This window comes from Macaca nemestrina, chromosome 15, assembly GCF_043159975.1.
Source record: "Macaca nemestrina isolate mMacNem1 chromosome 15, mMacNem.hap1, whole genome shotgun sequence".
NCBI classification, from domain to species: domain Eukaryota; kingdom Metazoa; phylum Chordata; class Mammalia; order Primates; family Cercopithecidae; genus Macaca; species Macaca nemestrina.
In genome coordinates this window covers 1,369,254-1,386,741 of record NC_092139.1, presented here as the reverse complement: position 1 = coordinate 1,386,741, position 17,488 = coordinate 1,369,254, and the positions used below count along the sequence as shown (strand labels likewise).

The window sequence follows — 17,488 nt, the reverse complement described above, 5'->3', positions numbered from 1 at the left end:
CTGGGTACCGCCTGCAGGGGTGAGGCCCTGCTTAGCCCTGCTTGCCCTGCCAGGATGGAGGGCACAGGCCTGCGTGGAAACCCCAGGGCTCCCTGACCCCCACGAGGTTTCTCGGGAGCTTCCTGCCCCGAGGGTCCCAGCATCTCTCGGGTGGAGGTTCTCAGGGATGCCCCCACCAGCTCCCCAAGGCTACTGTGACGGGAAATCCTTCTTCCCAAACCCAGAGCCCTGGGCAGATCTCCCAGGCTGTGCACCAAGGTAGAAACCTTCAGGGTCCTGGGGGAACCAGGGCCCAGGTCTGGGCTCCATTCGGGACCCTCCCAGCCCTGGGAAATCACAACACAGAAGTAATCCCGGGGCCAGAGCCACTAGGCCCTGTGGAGCCCTGGCCACCTGCCACAGAGCCCTGGCCCCACACCGGGAAGGCAGAGCCCTGGTCTCGGGACTCTCTGGGGCTGGGTGCTCCTGTCCCCCGTGGAGGGCCTGCCACCCGATTCTCCCCACGCGGGACCAGCTCCACAAAGCTCTGTTCTCCAAGGGTCCTCGGGCACAAGACTTGAGTTCTAACTTACCCAAAACACAGCCGAACACAATCCCTGCCTGGACCCACTCCTAGTGAAGGAGATCGGAGCGCCGCTGACTCACGCTTATGGGGCCAGCGAGGCCCGAGGACCTTGGGGGAGAAGCTGAGGCCCACACAGGTGCAGGACGCGGTGGGTGGGAGAGGTGGTCAGGCCTCCAGAAGACGGGGCACTTGGGGCTGAAGGAGCATGAAGTCCCTTCAAGGGCCCCTCGGGGCAGTCGGGACCATCGCCGGGTCTGCTGAGGGACCGGGAGGAGGGAGTCCCACCTGCAGGGGAGCTCAGGAGACTCTTGCACTGGACTTAACCTGAGTCCTGCAGGTAGAAGCCGCTGCTCCAAGCCGCTGCCTCCTGGGGCCTCAGCCCAGCTGAAGCAGCTCTGCACTCAGTCTCCCCAGAGGCTGTGTCCCTGTCCAAGGCCGTCTTACAGCAGACACAGAACAGGAAGGATAATGTGGCAAACGTGTGGCCCTGCAGAGTCCAGGGAGGAGCCAGCCCGGCCCCAGGCCGGCCGCATGGACGCCGACCCCGTGTGCTGCAGCCATAGGCCACGCAGGCTCCTGGTCCCTTCCTAGATCATGCCAGCCAGCCAGGGCGGCAGGAAGAGGCCCACGGTCCCCAGCAGGCAAACGATGATGAACATCCAGAGGAAGATGCGGTCGATGACCATGGCCACGTACTTCCAGTCCTCCTTCACCTGCAAGCACAGACGCCGTCACTCCAACAGGCCCGGCCGCCCACGGGAGAGCCCTCAGGACCCTGGCACCGCCGGCGGCAGCTTCTCCACCTCCCACCTTCCACCCGAGGCAGCCACGCTGCCGGTGCACCCCGCACACACCTGCACCAAGGGGAGGAATCGGGGAGCGTGGGAGAGCCAGTGCTCTGCAGGGGGCGGCATCACTACGGTGCAGGGCAGGAGGACCTGGGAACCCTGGGAATTCCGGCTGGGCAGACCCCCGTGTGGAGACAGGCTCTGCACTGTGCCCTGAGCGCCCCCACCTCTCAGCAGGCAGTCTGCGCTTCAGGAAGGGGGCACGGGGGAGGGGGGTTCAGGCGCCCCGTGGGGGGTCTGCTCTCAGTTCACCAGCGCTGGGAGGCGCACCATGGAGGCCCATCCTCCTCCCCGTTTTGCAGATGGGAAAATGAGGCCCGGTGGGGGCACAGCCTCGCTGAGCAGGGTGAGACAGGGAGCCTGCTGGGTTTGGGATAACGGGGCCTAAGCCCACACACTGGTCGTGGGCAGCATTGCCAGCTGATGCTCCACAGGGAGGACCCGGGGCCAGAGGGCGGACGAGAGCAGCACACATGGAAACCGCACAGCCACCGCCGTCTGCGATCTCTCACTCGAGCTTCCCCTGGCCTGTCCCATTTTCACACTGAGGTGCACAGCTATCAGGGGTGGCTGCGGTTACACATCTAAACAGGGACAGTGGGTGCCGGCTCCCGGTCCGGCATCTAACCCCACACTCCTGGGGCTGATGCAGGGCGGACCCCACCCTGAGTGACCCCTAGGAGCAGAGGCCTAGGGACGGCAGAGGCAGTGGCCCGGTCAGGCCTGGAGTGGGGAAGCCATTCTCAAGACAGCTGCTGTGTGCAGCTAAAGGTACTCATGCAGCCGGCCACTTCCCTGGCCCCGGCTCCCCTGTCCCGCGTCCCCGGCTCCCCTGTCCTGCGTCTCTGGCTCCCGTCCTGCGTCTCTGGCTCCCCTGTCCCGCGTCTCTGGCTCCCCTGTCCTGCGTCTCTGGCTCCCCTGTCCTGCGTCTCTGGCTCTCCCATCCTGCGTCCCCGGCTCCCCCGTCCTGCGTCCCCGGCTCCCCCGTCCTGTGTCCCCAGCTCCCCCGTCCTGTGTCTCTAGCTCCACTGTCCTGTGTGTCTCTGGCTTCCCCGTCCCGCGTCTGTGGCTCCCCCGTCCCGTGTCTCTGGCTCTGCTGTATAGTAGGACCTGAGACGACCCCAAGCTGACGAGCTGCCTCTGGGCCAGGCCATGAGGGTGTCCTGGGTCCCGGGCCTGTGGATGATGAGGGATGGGAGGGGACAGTGCCGCCTCCTGCTCTGATTTTTTGCAGCAATCCCGGGTGTCCTGATCATGTTAAACTGAACCAAAATGGCCGTATTTATTTACGGGGAGCCTGAAGGCAAACGGGGTCACTTATAAATAAAGTCCTGCTCGGGCCTCGGCTCTGGGGGAGGGACGCGGCCACCCTCTCACCCTTTCCCATGTGCCTTTAGTTCCCTGGGTTCTGTGTGCCGCGTTCCATCCGCCCTGAAGATGAAACGCAGCGACAGACCAAAGCCTTCCCTCTGTCCCCGAGGCGCCTCCTGTGAAGTCAGCTCTGCTCCCCACAAGCCCAGAACCAGGTCAGGCAGCGGCAAAGATCGGCCCTCAAGGCTGCTGGAGGGGGCCCAGGCTGCGCTGGCCGCCGAGCTCAGACCCACTGCCGGCTTCAGGGCCGTTTTGATCAAACACCTAAAAGCATCTGACCTCACAGTGGCACGGCCTGGGCACAGCTGCCTCTGGCTTCAAAAGCTGGCAGCAAAGCAGGGTCCTGACACTTCTCCAGGCTGCTCTCGTGACCCCAGAACATTCTGGAACGTGCAGGTGGCTTTGCAGCTTCTTGGGATTCAGTGGGGGTGGCTGTGTGGGGCAAGTGACTCCCTCACTTCTCAGGGGTGTAGAGCATGTGCCCCTTGCTTTGGGGCTCACTCAGTTAGTGGGGGCAGGCACCAGATGCGTCCTAATAAACCATCGAGGATGGCACTCTGGGATCCTGGCAGAGGCGGCCCACTGAGGGCGCCAGGCCCTGGCACTGGGAGGAAAGCCGGGAGGTGCCGGCGACAGCAGGCGGATGGCAGGACAGATGCCAAGTTGTCGCTGTGGACGTCACGGGCTGCACGGCTGAGGCTGAGACCCTCGGCCGCCTGCGTGCCCCACCCATCCGGCCCCATTGTCCCGTCTGTGGACCCTGGCCCCTGCGCCTCCCCACCTGCGACAGACAGCAAATGTCTGCAGAAGGAAACAGGGAGGCTACCTGGTGCTAGGGTCAGGCAAAGCTGGCTCTGCCCCGGGGCCTCTCCTGCAGGGAACGGGTAGGAGACGGCAGAGCCGCGGGTAACACAGACATGGCTGCCACTTAGCAGAAACCACGGCTCTGGAGGCCGCTGTGCGGCCGGTGCCTGGTGCGTGAGGGTGAGGGCAGGTGGGCTGGCCCAGGGCCCCGGGGGGCCTTAGCAGTGCGGCCTGTGTTTTCTGCCCCCAGCCCATGGCTCTCCCACCCCTGTCCCCAGTGTGGCCGCGTGGGGCTGACGGTCTTGGGGCCGTGTTCCTGTCCCGGATCCTTCTCTCCTGCCACCAGCCCATCCCATCCCATCTTCTCCAAGCCCCCTACCTCCAGGCCCCAGGTACAGAGGGGCCCTAGGGAGGCCCACGGGGCAGGCACAGGCAGGCCCTGGGGAAAGGGACTTGGCAGTGCCTTGTTGCGTTCTGGAGACTTGGGCGTCGCTGGGCAGGAGTTCCCAGAGCGCCCCCGTGCTGTGCTGGAAGGACGCCGCCTGTGGCCCCTCACCCTGCCATCTGCAAGGCCCAGTGTGTCCCAGAGCCGGAGGCGGCACCAGGATCCACCCTGTGCCAGCCCCTCGGGGCCACCTGCCCCGCTCAGCCTGGGACCTGCAGCCACGTAGCAGCTCGGGGCAAGGCTGCTGCAGCAGGGGCCACGCCCTGCACCCCAAAGCAAAGCAGCCTGAGGCCTGGGCCCAGCTCCTGGATGACGCACCAGGAACGGAGGGTGTCCACCGACTCCATCTGGGCCAGAGGCGCCCAGCACGGCCATGGGCGGGACTTACCGAGAAGTCTGCGTCTTCCGCCTTCAGGTGGTCCGCGATGTACTGGACACCCTCCACCGCCCGGGTCAGGGCCGGCGACAGGGGCAGGTGCCGGGGCGGTGCTTTGGTGCTGCGGGCCTTGAGTGTGGCGCTCGGGGACACGGAAGGGGGCTCCTTCCCGCAGGTGCATTTGCGCGGAGAGGGCTGGTCTGGGGGCGGGAGCTCAGCCGAGTGGGTCTTGCGAGAGGCCAGGGCGCCGGCAGCCTGGACGTCCGCCTCGGGGGCGGCATTGTCTCGGGGAACACAGTACTGGATGCTCCGAGACCGGCACCGGACACCACCTTCCACCGCTTCTCCAGGGCTGGACATGTGCTGGACGCTGAGGGACCTGGCTTTGGCCAGCGCTGGTGCCTGGGTGCTGTGGGGTGGGCGGTAGGGTCCAGGCGAGGGGTGGGGACTGGCTTTCTCAGCTTCCGGGGGCTGCAGAGGGGGGAGCTGGTCGGAGGGCGACTTGCAGGCAGGCCCAGACTCAGCCGGCACATCCAGGGGGACACAGGACGGCGAGGGCGGGTGCCGGCTCTGGGTGCCGCTTGTGGCGGCGGGCTCCCCCTCCGGCTCGGGCCAGAAGCGCGGGGCACTGGCCATCTTGTGCATGGACTCAATGAGTCGCCGGCAATTGTCCTTGACCACGGACGGCCGCTTCATGAGGAGCAGGCGCGGCACGATGTCCAGGAAGACCCTGCGTACCCAGGCGGGCATGGTGTGCGTGCGCGGCGAGCGGTGGTGTACGTTGAGCACAAAGACCGTGATGACGATGGACAGGGTGACGAAGATCATGGTGAACAGCAGGTACTCGCCGATGAGCGGGATGACCAGTGAGGTGGACGGGATGATCTCGGTGATGAGCAGCAGGAAGACGGTGAGCGACAGCAGCACGGAGATGCACAGCGTGATCTTCTCGCCACACTCGGAGGGCAGGTAGAAGACCAGCACGGTGAGGCAGGAGATGAGCAGGCAGGGAATGATGAGGTTGATGGTGTAGAAGAGCGGCAGCCGCCGGATGACGAAGGCGTAGGTGATGTCTGGGTAGATCTCAGCACAGCACTCGTACTTCCTGGTGTTGTAGGTGCCCACGGCGTCCACGATGACCCACTCACCACTCTCCCAGAAGTCCAGCTGGTCCACGCGGCTGTGCATGTTCACCAGGTCAATCTTGGCCTTGTCGTAGGTCCAGGAGCCGAATTTCATGGTGCAGTTCTGCTGGTCGAAGGGGAAGAAGGTGACATCGATGCTGCAGGAGCTCTTGTAGATGGCCGGGGGCGTCCACTGCACCCGCCCGTCATGGAACAGGTGGGCCTTGGTCAGGTGGGTGACTGCGAAGTCCCCATCAGCACTGGGCAGGAAGATCGAAGGGAGTGAGACCCCCACGTCCATGCCCACGTCCACATCCACACCCATGCCCACATCCATGTCCACGCCCACGTCCATGCCCACATCCACATCCTCATCCACATCCACACCCATGCCCACATCCACGTCCACGCCCACGTCCATGCCCACATCCACATCCTCATCCACATCCACATCCAGGCCCACGCCCACACAGAGGCATTCTCACATCACAGGAGCATAGAAAGGCTGGCGGCCTTGCCCAGGTACACTGCTCGTCTCTTCACTTACTCGCGCAGCTCAGTTTATCATCCCTGAGCTGGGGGTAGCACGTGGTTCAGAGAACAGGAAGGGACCTACAGGTGTCTGACACACATAGTCACTGCTGCTGCTGATTCTTCTTACCCGTGAGTGGCACAGGGATGGGGCTAGTCTTCCAGCGACACCTCCTGGGACACACAGCATCCCCACGTCCCTGCCCCTCCAAGCAGCACCCCGGGCCACCACAGGAATTCCTCACCCAGCTTCTGCCGTTAACCCCAAGGACTTGGAGGCCACCTGCCGGTGTGTGAGCATGAGGACACCAGGGGCCACAGAGGCAAGGACAGGTGCTCTGGCCACCCAGGGACAATGCAGTGAGGCTGCATATGCACTGCCCAGTTCCAGGGCCACATCCGAGCCACTGGCTCTGGACTCTCTTTTGCCTTGAGGACATGGGTCTTCTGTCCACAGGCCCAGGTGGGCAACAGAGCAATGGAGCGAGGGGCTGATGTCCCTTGAACTCCTCCTGGTAGGCAGAGCTCCCAGACCCAGCCCCTAGTTCCATGGACAGTGGCTGGCTGGGTAGGACACACTGCAGGAGCACGTTCCGGCCTGAAGCAGCTGACCCCCCACCCCCCACCCACAGAAGTCCCCACCAATGGGAAGCCTGAGGCCCCATTAAATCCACAGCATTGGTGGGTGTGGGGCCAGGCTCAGCTCTGTGGAGGACGGTGGGGCACGACGTATCCCGGGGAGCGGCTGCCCAGCCACACACCTTCTGCCCACCTCTGCCAAGTTGCCTGGACCCCTGCCCATCCCTCCTCTGTCTCATTCCCTGAGAGCCTGCTCAAAGGCCAGAGCCTCCCCAGGTACTTGGGCAGAGCTGGCCACTGTTCCCTGAGCTTCCTCTGTGCCTGCCCAGGAGTCCCAGGGCCGGGCCTGCACCTCAACCTCCCTCCCAACCCTCAGGGACCCTCCCTTTGTGGAGCTGCCGCTGCTGGAGCTCTGCCCTCCAGGTCATGGAGCCCTGGCCCCCCACAGTCTCGGTCGGTGCTGAGGCTCTGCCCCGCTGAACTGGTCCTGAGCCAACACCGCCGGCTGGGCTGCCGCTCGGCTGCCCTGCAGAGGGAGGGAGACCCGGGAAGAGCCACCAGCTGCATCTCCACACAGCTCCGGCCCAGCACAGCCTGGCCCCCGGTTTTCAGTTTGGGTGGAATCAGGCTCAAGTTTGCTCCTTCCCCCCAGCCCATCTCTCCAAAAACCAACGCTCTCCACCTTCTGAGGCACAAACGGAAACCTTCTCATACGGGAAGCGGGTGACTACTCCATTCAGCACGCACGCTGCAGGGGCTCAGGGCTGTGCTTGGGAACAGTGCAGGTCACTCTGGGCAGGGCCCCCCTCCCAGGGTCCTCCACCCGCGTCACAGGAAACGGGACAAGGTCAGGGCCAGGTCCCCCAGCCCCCAGGTCCCACAGCATCCCTGGGCCACGTCCCTGCTGCTCCCTGCCCTGCCCACCCCTGACTCCGGCCGCCCTCTGGGGAGCCTTTGAGGAGAACCCTGTTTGGGCTGAACCACCCAGCTGTGAGCTGGTTCTGGAACGATGCACCCTAGGAGCAGGCAGGGTCTGAGGAGCCGCCCAGTCTGGCAGGTCCAGGTTCCTGCTCCAGGGCCCACAGGGTGGCATGAGACCCTCTGTCCCCTCCACCCCGATCCCCAGGTCAGGGATTTCTGGGCTCCTGCCCCAAAGGGCCAATCTTAGAGAAGCCCCAAGTGGACAGCAGGGCCCCCAACTGGGGGTGGCCAAAGCCCAGAGAAGGGCTGAGGCCTCCCACCCTGCAGCCTGGCCGGCCACCAGCCACGGTCACCTGCTGTCCCAGAAACAGGCCTCGGTGGGAGCAGACCCCAGCCCCAGCACCGACTCCAGGAACCCCAGGTCCTGTCCAGAGAGAGCCTCAGTGACAACCCCAGCCCTGAAGAGAAAACTGGGGTCACCCGACTGTATCCCACAGGTTACCCCACTACCTCCCACAGGCTGTGGTGAGGAGGAGACCCAGGAGGACATGGGGTAGCAGCACACCCCCCTCTCCTGAGCAGCGGTCCTAGGGGGCTGCGGTCCTAGGGGGGCTGCGGTCCTAGGGTGCTGTGGTCAGGCGAGAACTGTGATCCTTGCGGGCACTGCGGTTCTGCGGGAGGCGCTGTAGCCCTAGGCAGGGATGTGGTCCTGGGGGGACTATGGTCCTGGCAGGGAATGTGGTCCTGGGGGAGCTGTGAACCTGGTGAAGGCTGCAGTCTTTGGAGGGCTATGGTCCTGGTAAGGGTGTGGAAGCTGCAGTACTCAGGGGTTGTGGTCCTGGGGGTTTGAGGTCACAGTGGGGGCTATGGTCCTCAGAGGCTTTGTTCCTGGGGCTGCATTCCTGGAGGGCTGTGTACAGGCACCCAGAGCTGCTTCTCTGCCCGGCCCATCCTGGGCATTTCCACTTCTCCCTGAAATATGTCCCTGTGAGTCACGCAGGCGGATTCGGTGCACGGTCCTGGTGGGGGGGGAGCTAGGTGGCTGGCAGCTTGCAGGGGGCAGGGAGCCTGTCCTAAGGGAAGACCACTCGCCACCCATTCACCACTGACCACCTCCCTAATGCACCCTGGAAGAGCGTCCGGCCCCCTTTCACCCCCCTTCCCACTGCCATTACTGGAATCAATTGAGTTGGAAGAGGAGCCCAATGGTTCTTAATCATACAGCAGCGTTTGTAGGTCAGGCAGGCGCCCTGGGGCCTGGAAGGGGCTGTGGGCAGATGGCTGGGACAGGAGAGGAGGAAGAGCTTCCATTTGCTTTGTTTGTGGGAGCTTTGACCCTGCGGCGCCCAGGCCCTGAGCCTGTCGCGAGAGATAGTCCCTGGAGGACTTAGCTCAAAGAGTGCTGGCTGCCAGGCGCAGGGCCCTCGGCACAGATCTGTGGGAAGGACAAGTTGGAGGACAGCAGCCTCTGGAGGCCACCGTCTGCCACGGCCAATCCCTGGCAACGCTGCCCTGGCTTCCAGGTACAGGAAACCCGTTTCCATGACCGGACTTCATCTTGGCCTCCCTGGAGCTTGACACAGGCTTGGCCCAGCCTGAGGCTTTGTTTGCTGGGGACCTGGTGTGATGCTTGTCCTGGGCAGGGCCTGAGTGTGCAGAGCAAGCAGAGGCCTTGCTGGTGTGGGAGCCGTCTGGGGCTTCCTCACCCCTCTCCACGGCACCCTGCGGCCCACACTATTCTCCCAGAAATCCCAGGATGGGGTCTGACCGTGAAAAGCACTCCAGCCCAAAAGGGCTCTCCTGCAGCCATCAAGGGTGGGGCAAAGACGTCCGGGGTCAGGAGCCAGCCCCCAGGCCTCAGGACTGGTCCAGGCAGGGATGTTGTGCCCAGGTGCCACAGCCACTCTCAGGCCCCTCTGTCTCTGAAGCTCCAGTGCTGACCCAGGGATGCCCTCAGTTTCTTTGCTGGCCTGGAGGGACCCTTCCCTCCTCAACCCCCACCAGTTTCTCCATTGCTCCTGCTTCTTCCTTCCTGGACCTGGGCTGGCATGGATGGGGCTGGCATAGGCCCTGCTGGGCCAGGCTGGGCCTTGGCAGAGCTCCCCAGGGGACTCACTTGTTGTAGAGGACGATGTCCGGCCGCCAGATGAGCTCGGAGGGGATGCGGATGGAGGTGACGTTCTCGTAGTCAGCTGGGTCCCAGCGCAGCTTGTAGTCATGCCACTCCTGGACGGGGTGGGGTGGGGGGAGGCCGCAGGGTGAGGGGTGTGGGGGAGGGTGGGGTGGGGCAGGGCCAGGGTGGGGCAGGGCCAGGGCAGGGCAGCAGGGTGAGGGGTGTGGGGGAGGGCAGGGCTGGGGCAGGGCCAGGACAGGGCAGTGCCCTCCCACTCACCTGCTTCACCCATACGTTCGTGGTCATCATCTGGTTCTTCTCGTCCTAGGGCACAGAGAGAGGAAGGGGGCCAGTGACCCCTTGGTGTCTGTCTCTGGCCCTGGGTTTCCTCATCCACAGCCACTGGCACAAGGACAGGGCCAAGGTGAGACATGGTGGATGGGCAACCTCTGGAGGGGGCGAGTGCCCCGTCCCTGGAGGCAGCTGAGCCCAGGATGGGGACTCTGAGGAGACCTAGGGATGTGGGGACAAGGCTGCAAACATCTCCAGCAGGAAACTGGAGAGGAGGTCAGTGGCCTCACAGGTTCCCCCAGCTAAGGATGGGTGTGGCAGGCATGGGGAGCCTCCTTCTGCCTGCCTGCCTTGCTCCCTCCTGGCCCTTGGGGGCAGCCCCTCTGCAGACAAGGCCCCCCACGTGGGCACACACAGCCAGCAAAGCTGCCCCGGCACATAAGTGGGTTCCACTGCTGGCCAGGGTGGCCACTCCAGGACTGTGCCTCATGACCTGAGCAGGTGGGACCTGTCACTCAAGGTCACTGTGTACAACTAGGCCACTCACCCCAGCCCCTTCCAGCCCGCCCCACTCACCTCCTTCCACATCCCCACAGACCACATCCCCACAGGACCACATCTCCACAGACCATGTCCCCACAGAACCATGTCCCCACAGGACTACATCCCACAGGACCATGTCTCTATGGACCATGTTCCCCACAGGACCACATCCCCACAGGACCACATCCCACAGGACCACATCTCCACAGACCACGTCCCCCACACAACCATGTCCCCACAGGACCACATCCCCACAGGACCATATCCCACAGACCACATCCCACAGGATCACATCTCCACGGACCATGTCTCCATGGACCATGTCCCCACAGGACCACATCTCCACGGACCATGTCTCCATGGACCATGTCCCCACAGGACCACATCCCACAGGACCACATCTCCACAGACCACGTCCCCACACAACCATGTCCCCACAGGACCACATCCCACAGGACCACATCTCCACAGACCACGTCCCCACACAACCATGTCCCCACAGGACCACATCCCCACAGGACCACATCCCACAGGACCACATCTCCACAGACCACGTCCCCACACAACCATGTCCCCACAGGACCACATCCCCACAGGACCATATCCCATAGGACCACATCCCACAGGACCACATCTCCACGGACTATGTCTCCACGGACCATGTCCCCACAGGACCACATCCCCACAGGACCACATCCCACAGGACCACATCTCCACAGACCACATCCCCACAGAACCATGTCCCCACAGGACCACATCCCACAGGACCACATCTCCACGGACTATGTCTCCACGGACCATGTCCCCACAGGACCACATCCCCACAGGACCACATCCCACAGGACCACATCTCCACAGACCACGTCCCCACAGAACCATGTCCCCACAGGACCATATCCCACAGGACCACATCCCACAGGACCACATCTCCATGGACCATGTCTCCACGGACCATGTCCCCACAGGACCATGTCCCACAGACCACATCCCCACAGACCACGTCCCACAGGACGTCTCCACCGAACCTCATCCCCACAGACCACATCCCCATAGACCACGTCTCCACAGGGCCACATCTCCCCACAGGACCTCATCCCCTCAGGACCTCATCCCGTGTATCCGAGGAAGCTCCAGGGTCCCCAGAACCAGCTTCATGTGGCCAGGCCTGGCCCTCCTGCCCAGTGTCCTGCCCTGCTCCCTTGCAGCCATCACTCTCAGGTGCCCTTGAAGCTGGAGGGCAGGTCAACACCGTACATTTCACCACCACTCAGCATTGGCCTGGGCTGGTTAGAAAAGCACTGGGTCTTCCAGACCCTCCTGTGCAGCCAGTCCTGGGGGCTGAGCTTACATATGCAGCTCACATCCCCTCCAGGACAGACCCTGGTGATGGCATCTATAACAAGTATATGAGCTCGCAAAGGGGGCACATGTGAGTCCCCAGCCCCTGATGGGACAGACAGAGTGGGCCAGACACAAGACAGCCACTTCTGCATACACGTGACCCTCGGACTTAGGCCGGCACCCAGGAGCATCAGCACCCACGTATGGACACAAGGCAGCCCCTTCCGCACATACGTGGCCCTCGGCCTTGGGCACCCAGGAGCATCAGCACCCACGTGTGCATGCTCGTGTAAGTCCTTAGCCGGCTGCAGGGTGGAGAGAGGGGTGGGCAGCTCTGGGAGTCTTGGTGCTGGGTGTGCTCCTGGCCTCAACGTCTCCTGAGCAAACTGGGGGCTCTGTGGTGGTGTAGGGAGCCATGGACTGAGCCCTGAGAAGCTCAGGTAGGCAGCCAGGTGGGGGGTGGCAGACCTAGAGCCTTGGGCAGCCGCCAGTGGCCGCCTCTGCCAGCCACCACTTTGCAGCCGTGTTTGCAAACCTCAGCAGGCTTGCCAAGGCTGTGCAACCCGCATTGTCTTCTGGCTGGGCCTCCGCCAGAGACACTCCACAGGAGCCACTCAGGGGCAGTTCCAGGACACTGAGGGTGGAGGTCTGGTGGCCGACCCTGGACGGGGCTGGCTGACTGGAGTCTCCATGGGCAGCCCTGCACAGGCAAGTGCCACCACTGACCAGCCTGTCCGTGGGAATGTGGCTGCAGCTCCCTACACCTCTCAAAGCCCCTGGGGTGTGGTCCACTCACCCTGGGATAGTGAAGCAGCTCTCACCCCGTTCCACAGGCCCCAGGCCCAGGGTTACCCAACACATGCCAGCCTCCCAAAGAGAGGAAATACTCCTGCAACCTGGCAGCTCCTCCCACAGCGGCAGACCCAGGCTTGGCGTCCTGGCAAGGTGTGGGCTGGGCCTCTGCAGTGTACAAATGCCTCCCCGTGTGGGGGTGCCCTCCCTGGACCAGCAAGCTGGGATTTGGCAGCAGGGCTGGAGCTGGCGGACTCCAGTGTGGAAGACACAAGCCCCTGCAGCCCAGCTGGCCATCAGCTGCCCACTCGCAAGCAGGCCAGCTCCCAGCGGCCACAGCCTGCCCAGCCTGCCCTCTTCCATGGCAGGAGCTCCCAGGTTATGCACCCCCACCCAGCCCGGTACCCTGAGGGATGGTCTCACCCTATCTGGAGTGGCTGAGCCTGGCTAGGAAACGTGGAACTGTCTCTGCTGCCCCTCCCCCGGCCCCTCTAGGGCCGCCGAGACCCCCAGATGGTCTGGCTCAGGCCTGGGTAGGTAACCAAGCATCTCAACCGAGCACAAGGCTGAGCCTCCCACAGCTCAGTTCTCTCAGCCTCAAAGCCTCCTGGTTCCTATCCCCACCTCGGGGCTCCGTGTGCACTGGCCCACGCTGCAGGGGCCTGGCTGGACCCCTAGGCATCCTCCCAGCAGCCTCCTGGGCCCCCCACCAGAAAGGAAACACACTTCAGACAAACAGAACTTGCCCAAGACTCGCCCAAACCCCACATTCCAGACCTGTGGGTGAGGGGCTCTGGGGCCAGCCGAGGTTAGGGTGCTACCAGGACACCACAGTGCCTGCCCCTGCCCCGGCCCCTTCCCCAGTCGGTTGTCCTTGTTCCCAGATCACAGCGTGCCCCGCCACCCCCAAGCAAGGCCTTTGCTGTTCTTCCGAAGGTGCCTGGGCTCTGTACTGAGAACCTGGCCATGTGGAGTGTTCCCACATCGAGGGGGAGGAAAGGGTAGGGCCTGGCTGGGATGCTCTGAACCAACCCTTGGCCGGGGCTCCGGCAGGACGGAGCTGGTGGCTGCTGTTCTGGCATACTAGCCCAGGCCGGACACTCACAGCCACGGCGAGTGTTGATGGCTGTGTCCCCTCTGCCCACCCAGACCCCGGCGCTCCTTGCAGGGTAACCTCCGTCACAGCACATGATGGCCACGCCCCCACCTACCACGTCAATGAGTTGAGCAATGGACAAGCCGAAGCGGACAAGGACCACGTCCGAGATGTTGGCCACGGGTCGGGACCACTTGTTGTAACCCGAGAAGAGTTTCTTCAGGAGCCGCTCCTCGGCGTGGGCCCGGGTCTCCACATGGCTGCTGGCTGCAGGGAGAGGCAAGTCAGTGCTCAGGTGCAGGTGGGACAGGAGCCAGGAGCTGTCCTGGCTGCCCCAGTCCCCTGCCCAGCACGCTCAGCCACGTCCACTTCCTTTCAGCTCCTCACAAGAGCACCGCCCACCCCAGGACCTCTGCGTGTGCCGGGCGTGGCATGCGCTGCCCTCCTTTGGCTTCCGTCTCTCTCCCACCCCTGGGTGTAACTGTGATTTCCTCCGGGAAGCTTCCCAGGCCCCTCAGCCCACAGAGGCCTTTCCAGCACCTTGCACCGCACCACAAAACCAGGCAATGGATGGGCTGAGAACTGCTTTGGGTCCCCTAACTGACTTCTAGGGAAAGGCTGTGCCTCCAGCGGCCGGCGAGTCAGAGGACACTTGGGGGTAACAGCAGCACGGGATGGGGCACAGGGCAGCGGGGCCAGCCCAGGCAGGGAGAGGGAGGAAGAGGAAGGAGGATCGGCCCCCAAAAGCGCCCACTTCCTAGGGAATCTCCTGTGGTTCATCAGTCCCCTGATGCTGGAGAAGTGTTTCAGATGCAGGTGCCCAGCCCCCTCCGCACCCCAGCCCCCTCCGCACCCCAGCCCCCTCCGCACCCCAGCCCCCTCCGCACCCCAGCCCTCCGCACCCCAGCCTGCCCGAGCTCTTGGTCAGACCCAGAACGCCCTTGATGAGTCGCTCTGGAGGAGCACAGCCCCAGGTCGAGCACAGCCCCAGGTCGAGCACAGCCCAGGTCCATCTGTGCTCCAGGTCTGGGCCCCGGGGTCTGAGGCGTTCCCCGCCTGTCCTGGGCGCTGCCACATGGGGCGGGTCTGGATGGAGGGGGACCTTCCACCTCCCTGCTGGGCCCCGCTCGCCTGAGAGTGCAGACAGGACTGGGGAGGGGGAGGGGTCAGTTCTACACCCCTGGGAGCCTTGACTCCAAGCCCAGAGTCCCTACTCCCGACTTTGTTCTTCCTGCAGAAAAGGTGGGTGGGGGCCGCCAAGGGCAGAGGCCACCCCTCTGATCCCCTAAACCGGAGGAAGCAGGCATGGGAGTCTTCAGGGAAATTTAGCCTGATGGATGGGGGAAGGGCGAAGGGGGCCCCACCTCTGTTCAAGTTCGAGCTTTTGGGTCCAGCCCTGAAACAGCAGCAGAACCCCCACCCCCCGCGGAAACCCCCTTTCCCAGCCCTCCGCATTCGTCGGCGGTTAACTCCCTCCTCGCCTGGCTCAGCCCGGGTGCGAGCGCAGCCTGTGCGGCTGGGGATGGGGAGCCTCTCTGCCGCCCCGTTGCGCGCACCCGCGGCTTGGGACCGCAGTCAGGAGCCTCCCTCCCTCTGGCTCCGGGGGTCCCAGGCCACCCGAACGCGGGCGAAAGGGGGCCCATCCCGCGCCCCGAAACTTACCGCGCAGGAGGCCGATCCCCAGAAGCAGCAGCAGCGGGGGCAGCAGCCGCGGCGCCCCGGGGCCCCCGAGCTCCATGGCGCACGCACCTCGCGGGCTCTAGATGCGGGCGGCTCCCGGCTCCCCCCGGCTCCGAGGCCCGTGCGCGCCCAACTTCATGCCTCCCGCGCCTCGCGGGCCGCTTCGGCCGCTGGGCCCGGTTCCGCTTCTTCTGCGGGGCGCGGTGCGGCGGCGGCGGGGCCGGGAGCGCCGGGCTGTGGGCTCCGTGGCGCGGCCCCGCCCGGCCCTGCCCGCCTCAGCCGGCTGGGAGGGGGAGCAGGGGAGGGGAGAGGAGGGGGAGCAGAGGAGGGGGAAGAAGGGGAGGGGGAAGTATGGGGGGAGGGGACGGAGGGAGGGAAGGGAGGAGGGAGCAAGGGCCGGGGAGAAGGAGCGGTGACGGACCGCGCGCCCAGGGGGACTGGGAGGCTGCGCTGGGCCCCGGGCAGGGGTAAAGTTTCCTTGTCCGCCCGGGGTTCCAGACGTGCCTGAGTCAGGGATGGGGACCTCGGGGTCACTGCGTGCGACTGGGGGGTCCCGGAGCGGGTCTGACCTCCCTCCCCACATCTCCAGCCTGGGCGCCCGCTGCCTGCCTGGAGGGGTGGGGGCGCGTCTAGGGGATCCGGCTCAAGGAGAGGCGCCCCTAGCACATCTGGGTTACTCCATCGCGCCAGCCGGTGTCTGCAGCCTGAAAATCTCTGGTCTTGTTCTCCCGCTAGCCGTTCAGGACTCTCTCCGCCTGCAGCCCCCGCCTCCCCCCGTACCTCCGCCAGGATCCAAGAGGCGTCCAGAGGGGAGCCCAGGCCCTGCGCCCGCCTTCTGGTGAGGAAGATCCCCTCCCCGTCAAGGTCCAGCCTGGGGTCAGGGTCTGTCGGCCCCCACCCCTTGCGTGGCCTGCGAGCCCCGTGGACTTCGTGGCATGAAGTCACGCCCCCATCCCCCCTGCAGTGGGTGAGGGCGTGTAACAGAGCGTCTCCCCGGCCGGGTGCTTGGAGAGCAGACCCGAGGCGCCCCTGGCCTGGCATTGAACAATACGGGTCGCCCCCGGAGGTGGCGCACGGTCCCCAGGGAAGGGCCCCGCCCTCAGGTGGGTGGCGAGGTGGCCGCCCACAGAGTAGCAGGTGCGTTGGAGGAGGGGCGCCTTGTGCGGCTGAACTTCGCGTGCAGGAGGAGAGGGCACTGGCTCTGCAGAAACATCAGACCCGGCCATCCCTGCAGCCGCGCCCCTGGCCCAGCCTCAGGCTCAGCCGCTGGGACACAGCCCCCGAAAACGGAGACTTCCGTCCTCGGTAATGGAGGGCAGAGCAGAAGGGGCTGGAGAGGTCCTGAGGCCCTCCGCTTTCACGCCCCTCCCTCCAAGGCTGCAGGTCGGGCGATGGAGCTGTCAGTCAGGAGTTCCCTGGAGCAACCCCCACTCCAGTACAGGCCTCTGGAGCCTTACAGCTCCCTTCCTATCGACTCTCCCATCTCCTCTGTCCCCACCCCGCACCTTCCTTCTCCTCCTCCTCCCAGCTTCTCTGAGCAGCCACTGCTCCTGCCCACCTGCCTCTCCCCTCTCTGCCCACCTCTCCTACACTCCTGATTCCAGGTTGAGCTCATGGCTCCTCATACACCTGCTCTGGGACGGGCAGGAGCTCCTCCTCACTGGCCGGAGCTGTCTGTCCGCTCTGTGGGCAGTGCCTGCAATTAGAGCTTTCAGAATGCACAGCTGCTGCGCAGTGGCCGGTTCCGCGACAACACCTGGCCTGCTTCTGTGGCCCTCCCAGTGCTGCTGGCCCAAGCAAGCTGGATGCAGGGACCCCCTGCACTTCCACGGCCCCCTCAAGGTGGGCTCTTAAGAGATAATGCAAGTGCAGAGAGGTTAAGCAGCTTGCTGAAGCTCACACAGCAGTACTGGGATTCCAACCCAAGCCATCTGGCTTTAGGGTCTGCACCCCGGCCTCCTACTGGCCTCAGGTGTAGTTTTGGGCTGAGGTGCCCTTACTGGGACAGATCCCAGGTCTGCTTTCCTGCAGTCTTTCCTGGAGCCACCAGTCTCCACCACCCACCCTG

General features: G+C 64.6%; 1 protein-coding gene across 4 annotated transcripts; it reads right to left on the bottom strand.

Annotated features, from left to right (window-relative positions):
• Window positions 1–759: 759 nt before the first annotated feature.
• On the bottom strand, window positions 760–15,605 carry LOC105470495 (cholinergic receptor nicotinic alpha 4 subunit). 4 transcript variants are annotated; one of them, XM_011722558.3, is made up of 6 exons: window positions 15,403–15,605; window positions 13,856–14,007; window positions 9,957–10,001; window positions 9,681–9,790; window positions 4,422–5,793; window positions 760–1,278 (listed from the first exon to the last, which is right to left on the bottom strand). In XM_011722558.3, exons 1-6 carry the CDS (start codon window positions 15,476–15,478, stop codon window positions 1,153–1,155), a joined length of 1,881 nt encoding a protein of 626 aa, XP_011720860.2. In that variant the 5' UTR covers window positions 15,479–15,605; the 3' UTR covers window positions 760–1,152. The 4 variants fall into 4 exon arrangements, with proteins under 4 accessions (XP_011720860.2, XP_070935158.1, XP_011720862.2 ...); XM_071079057.1 differs by lacking the exon at window positions 15,403–15,605 and having other exon boundaries at window positions 9,957–10,079; window positions 13,856–13,940; XM_011722560.2 differs by lacking the exons at window positions 9,957–10,001; window positions 13,856–14,007; window positions 15,403–15,605 and having other exon boundaries at window positions 4,422–5,657; window positions 9,681–9,770.
• Window positions 15,606–17,488: the final 1,883 nt, after the last annotated feature.

What these genes read in the sequence shown, in the direction of transcription:
- LOC105470495 (XM_011722558.3), bottom strand. Translation starts at nt 15,478, where the DNA reads ATGGAGCTCGGGGGCCCCGGGGCGCCGCGGCTGCTGCCCCCGCTGCTG. An exon ending in CGAACGTATGGGTGAAGCAG is followed by an intron (nt 9,791 to 9,956) that starts GTGAGTGGGAGG and finishes CACCCCGTCCAG; the next exon opens with GAGTGGCATGACTACAAGCT. An exon ending in GACATCGTCCTCTACAACAA is followed by an intron (nt 5,794 to 9,680) that starts GTGAGTCCCCTG and finishes CTTCCTGCCCAG; the next exon opens with TGCTGATGGGGACTTCGCAG.